Genomic DNA, 5,637 nt, shown 5'->3' with positions numbered 1-5,637 from the left:
TTAAATCGTAACTTACCATTCCAGTCCCTGCTAAAACCAACAGTGTAATTAGTCTTTGCCTTAAACAGAAATGTCTTATAACACCTACTATGAGGCAACAATTCTGTAATATTTAGACCCTGGCGAAGACATGAATGGAGCAAGTTTAGGCGGGAGATATGTAATTTAGCGGTTAATTACAGAGTCATCTTAGATAAAGTTGTCAATAGGTACGTAAATAACAACCTTCGGTACGAAATGGAAAAGACCACATACTGGAATATCTGAATGTTGATTTATAAAATATACCATAAAATGGCAATTAATCCAGTTTCATTAAATTTAGACTTATTTGTAAATTTGCTAAATGTAGCATGTCGTTTCTGTGTAGTCTCAATCGTTTTTATAATACTCTTTCGGCATTACCATTACCTAATCATAACTTACCAATTTATAATGGATTCTCAGTTTGCAGACTATAGAGGAACTATTAAAAACTGTCATTTCACCAGATAAAAACGCATTTGCCTTTGTAGATTTGAAATCACTGTGCTCATGCCGCCGACATGGCTGAGGATAACTTCTTCCCAGCTTTTTGGAACCCCCGAGAGGGTCATAGTCTTCCCTCTTCTGACAATAAGTCATTAAATTATAAGTGAATATAAGGGACACAATGTTTCTAAAATGTTAGTAGAGTAGCCTCCCATCGATTACTATTTATTGAATAATTTACTGCTGGGACCTCGACAGGTAGATTAATGGTCGACACGTATGCATCCCTTCGTGGTTGCTGGACCTTGTAAAAATGGTAACCAAATCACCCTCTTGTTTAAATAGCCTTGTCGAATCTAGCTAGTTAAAAGGAAAATTATTTCGATCTATAGCTCTTCGGATTCCAGAATCTTCCTTAACTCTTTTTACTCTTTGACTGCGGCCATGCTAGAGCACCGCCTTTAGTCGAGCAAGTCGACCCCAGGACTTATTCTTTGTAAGCCTAGTACCTATTCTATCGGTTCTTTTGCCGAACCGCTAAGTTACAGTGACGTAAACATACCAACATCGGTTGTCAAGTGATGTTAGGGGCACACACACATATATACATATATATACGACGGGCTTCTTTCAGTTTCCGTCTACCAAATCCACTCACAAGTCTTTGGTCGACCCGAGGCTATAGTAGAAGACACTTGCCCAAAGTGCCACTCAGTGGTACTGAACCCGGAACCATCTGGTTGGTAAACAAGCTACTTACCACACAGCCACTGAAGCTAAAGAATTGTCTTCTCCCTGCACAAAACAGGCGAAGAAACTTTATTTCAATGATTACTTAACTGCTTACGTACGTATAGAATTCATTAATAGGGATTCTGAATTTAAAAAAAACAACCCCTTTGGTAAACTGTATATTAGAGAATATATTAGAAATCACAAATCACTTAATATGCGGGACACTTTCTCAGAAAATAAATGGCCCTGGAAAGGGCCGTGGGACTGAATAAATAAAAAAAAATTAAGCTCTTTCCCCACGAATACGACGGGCAAGCTGAATGTCTTTGGGCATAATGGTTACTCTCTTAGCATGGATAGCGCACAAGTTAGTGTCTTCGAAAAGACCGACCAAGTACGATTCACTAGCTTCCTGAAGGGCCATGACAGCAGAACTCTGGAACCGAAGATCGGTTTTGAAGTCCTGAGCTATCTCACGGACAAGACGCTGGAAAGGAAGCTTTCTGATTAAAAGTTCAGTCGATTTCTGATAACGTCTGATCTCACGAAGAGCAACTGTACCGGGTCTGTAACGATGGGGCTTCTTTACACCACCTGTAGCTGGAGCACTTTTCCTGGCTGCCTTGGTAGCCAGTTGCTTACGGGGAGCTTTCCCACCGGTGGACTTACGAGCTGTTTGTTTAGTACGCGCCATATTGACAAGCGATTTAGTAGACAATGTCTGCCGATTTATTTCAGAATCACACAATATATAATGGCAGTTATGGTGGGAAATTAGCTTGTTAGCATTGTAGTGCAGTTGACAGTTTAGCTACATATTGCTGTAAATATATTGGTCATAATTCATTGTTTTAAATCACGTGATCTATGTTCAATAGTTTTCTGCTACGTCCGAGCAATGTAGTTTATATTGAAAACTAACGCCCACACTTGTTCTTAAACAAAACAAGATGTCAGGTCGCGGTAAAGGAGGAAAAGGATTAGGAAAAGGTGGCGCCAAGCGTCATAGAAAAGTGTTGAGAGATAACATTCAAGGTATAACCAAACCCGCCATCCGTCGTCTGGCTCGCCGAGGTGGTGTGAAACGTATTTCTGGTCTTATCTACGAAGAAACACGCGGTGTTTTGAAAGTATTCTTAGAGAATGTAATCCGGGATGCCGTCACCTACACAGAGCATGCTAAGAGGAAGACTGTTACTGCTATGGATGTGGTTTATGCCCTTAAGAGACAGGGAAGAACCTTGTATGGTTTCGGAGGTTAAACTAAATTTAGCTTCTATACGGCCCTTTTCAGGGCCACTTATATTTTATTGTTAATCATTCTCCTGACCCATGTAATAAGATTTGCTTTATATTGTTACTTTACTGTGCGTTTTAACCTTGAACTATATGATTTGCAATTAATATATTGTCTAGAATCTTATCACTTCCCTAAACGCATGACAAACTGAGGCAAACATTTGTATACATGTTAAGTATTCTTGTTTACCCATTCATGTCTACAGCAAAGGTATTTCGCTATTAGTATGGTGGAATTTTTAGTAATGAGGTAAAATATCCAAAACCAAGTTTTATCTAGATGTTTTTCGTACGGCCGGATGTAAAAAAACATCTTTTCAGATAATTGAATTTCACTAAAGAGAAGAATTTCCACGTTTTGTTTCCACCCCGTGTCACCTTAAGCGATCCCTTTTGTAGTGCCAGTTAAATTAATAGCTTCATTGTAACTTGGTAGATGGAGTTTTTTTCTTTTAGTGTAAAGGAAGGGTTCCTAGTCCGCCCTTAGCTCAAAGAGCACTGACTTAGGCTCAACTGGGATAACTGCCTTGTGGTTAGCTCGTGACGTGGTGGATATAATATGGACCATAAGGGTAGGGGTGCATGAGTGGCATGGATCAGATTCGAAAGGTGGAGGCTAGTCGTGGTACAAAAACATTCTAGCCATAACCATCCTACCTTTTTCAGGTGAAAAGAACCTAAGTTCATTAAAAAAAACAACAACGTACAGCTGCTATTTCTAGCAGGTCGAGCAACTAAGTTGGTTCAGTTAACGGCTTGATGCTAATCAGTCAGTGGTCCTTTCTTTATAGATTATTCGCATATATTATAGTAGGCCCCTTTACGCCAAAAGCAAATTAACCCTGCTAAACAGAATCGATAATTTCGACTAAAAACTTTAGGTGGTGTTCCAGCCCAATTTACTGAAACCAGTGAATTTATTGGTTTTTTATTCCCCACTCAATGAATATTTTCTGTTGTTGTAACTAAGAAAAAGAACCCGGTCGCAAAACAATGTCTAGATCACTTAATACGGATTCGTATTAAAATGAGTTTGGTGGGACGAGAAGAATTTGTTGCACAATGAGACTACAAACAGCTGTCAGAATCAAACGTTTGGCAAGTAAACGACATGTCCTAGTGAAGCAGACCTATGATCAAATGCGTTCCAACTGTGACTACCTCTTTTCAATTCATATACTGTATGTATGGGAATATGGATATAATTAGCTGAAGGAACTAAAGAATCGCATTATTCAATATAACCCTCGTTTTTGTTAGACGGTGATAAGGAAAATAATGCGATCAATTAACATTACTTCGCTTTTTGGAATTAGATGGAAATTGTAGAAAGGAAGGCGTGAGAAGTTGGTTAAAAATTTAAAGTTGAATATATGTAATATGCAATACATAACTAGCAACCAATACACTCTAGACAAGGCGGTTATAATCTGTAGTAGTGGTTGGAAAAGGAATAAGCTGGAAACCGGTAATTTCTGTTGGCAAAAGGGCGCGAATATTTGATAAGTCCAAATCGCGCCAAGCTGGCCTTTGTTAATATATTTAAGGTTTTGTGCTAATTAACAATACCCTCCACCAGATTCTCTAGCCTTGTATCAAAGACAATCAGAGAATAAGTTACAATTAGATATTATTTACAATAAGTACCAGCTGAGCACTGGAGTCGATGTAATCGATTGATACCTACCGTAAATTTGCTGGTTTTGTGCCAAAATATGAAAGCAATTTATTTATGGGAGCACCAAATACTAAAGTAGAAAATAATATGCGGTGAGGGAAACAGTATTGGTAAATCTTTATTTGTTATTTGTTTGCATTTCAAAATGAAATGAAATCAATTTTAACGTTTCTGAAGTTTAAATATTTATCATAAGATGCAAAAAAAAAAAGGTAAAGAAAAGAAAATGTCTAAGATTTTTTTTAAAGAATTTTGACACAAAGATTGAAATGTGAAATAACAAAGGAGAAGCGCCCAAACTTTGTAAGTTCAGTTCAGTAAGCGCAGAATAAAGTAATTCTTTCTTTACATTCACGCCCGCTTTCTGCACCAACTGTCATTGACAGTTGTATTTATCATACGGGCGAGAAATAGCAGCCAGGTTACATAATACTGCTTTTAGAAAAGGGAAGGACACGTTAATGTAGTCCTAAAGTCCCTAAGAAGACAGGATGGTCCCGTCCGTATCCTTTCGAGACGTTTGCAGGATATAGGCTGACTTGGGGTTAAGCAACATTGCATTCTTTACATCAAGTATTGGCGCCGTGTTTGAAGGATTTAAAAGATTTCTTCTTGAGCTATTATTCAATTTTTAGCAGAAGGAAAAGAAACGGCACTGATAATGCTTTGTGTTTTAAGCACAATCCTGAAATTTTGGGGGATTTAAGTAAGTTGATGATATCGATCCCAGGACGCAAATGGTACTTATTTAATCGCTCATCAAATGGTTAAATTGATCTCAGCGGAACGTGAACTCAGAACACAAAGACAGACGAAATGCCGCTAAACATTTCTCCCAGCTCGCCGCCTTCAAGAAACAGTACTAATAAAATAATGCACTTCTAAAAGAGATATTTATCAATATCTTTTTCTTCGTAATGGATAGGATTGTGTTAAATTACGCTCTTCCTCCCAAAAAGTCAAATAATACAAGCGACATTTCAAGGGTAGTTCAACTTGCTAGAAACAGCAGCTAAATTCTCCCTAAAAAGACGACATGTCGTCTTAATTAATTTATTAGATGATGTAGTCTAGCAAAAGGATTCTCAAAGTGGGTTCTGTGAAAAAATCCCGGGGTTTCGAGTGATAAAGTTGAATAAAGATTTATTTTATAAACCCAATGCTTTCCACCATTATTCAATTTAATGTCATATATATATATATATATATATATATATATATATATATATATATATATATATATATATATATATATATATATATATATATATATATATATATATATATATATATATATATATATCGCACTCGTGCGATACCCCACATACTCAACTTTGTATATATATATATATATATATATATATATATATATATATATATATATATATATATATATATATATATATATATATATATGTATGTATATATATATATGTATGTATATATATATATGT

The 5,637-nt window shown here is 36.5% G+C and overlaps 2 protein-coding genes across 2 annotated transcripts; one reads left to right on the top strand and one right to left on the bottom strand.

The window, feature by feature from the left end:
* Positions 1-1,489: 1,489 nt before the first annotated feature.
* LOC115209254 (histone H3-like) lies at positions 1,490-1,900 on the bottom strand. Its single transcript, XM_029777547.2, has one exon. The coding sequence runs from the start codon at positions 1,898-1,900 to the stop codon at positions 1,490-1,492; it is 411 nt and encodes a 136-aa protein (XP_029633407.1).
* A 256-nt stretch (positions 1,901-2,156) lies between these two features.
* Positions 2,157-2,468, top strand: LOC115209765 (histone H4). The gene has a single exon (XM_029778280.1). It carries the CDS (start codon positions 2,157-2,159, stop codon positions 2,466-2,468), a length of 312 nt encoding a protein of 103 aa, XP_029634140.1.
* Positions 2,469-5,637: the final 3,169 nt, after the last annotated feature.

This window comes from Octopus sinensis, linkage group LG3 (genome assembly GCF_006345805.1).
Source record: "Octopus sinensis linkage group LG3, ASM634580v1, whole genome shotgun sequence".
Taxonomy (NCBI): Eukaryota; Metazoa; Mollusca; class Cephalopoda; order Octopoda; family Octopodidae; genus Octopus; species Octopus sinensis.
This window is presented reverse-complemented; position numbering and strand designations above follow the sequence as displayed.

Excerpts from the sequence above, each read along its gene's own strand:
- LOC115209254 (XM_029777547.2), bottom strand. The coding sequence starts at position 1,900 with ATGGCGCGTACTAAACAAACAGCTCGTAAGTCCACCGGTGGGAAAGCT.
- LOC115209765 (XM_029778280.1), top strand. The coding sequence starts at position 2,157 with ATGTCAGGTCGCGGTAAAGGAGGAAAAGGATTAGGAAAAGGTGGCGCC.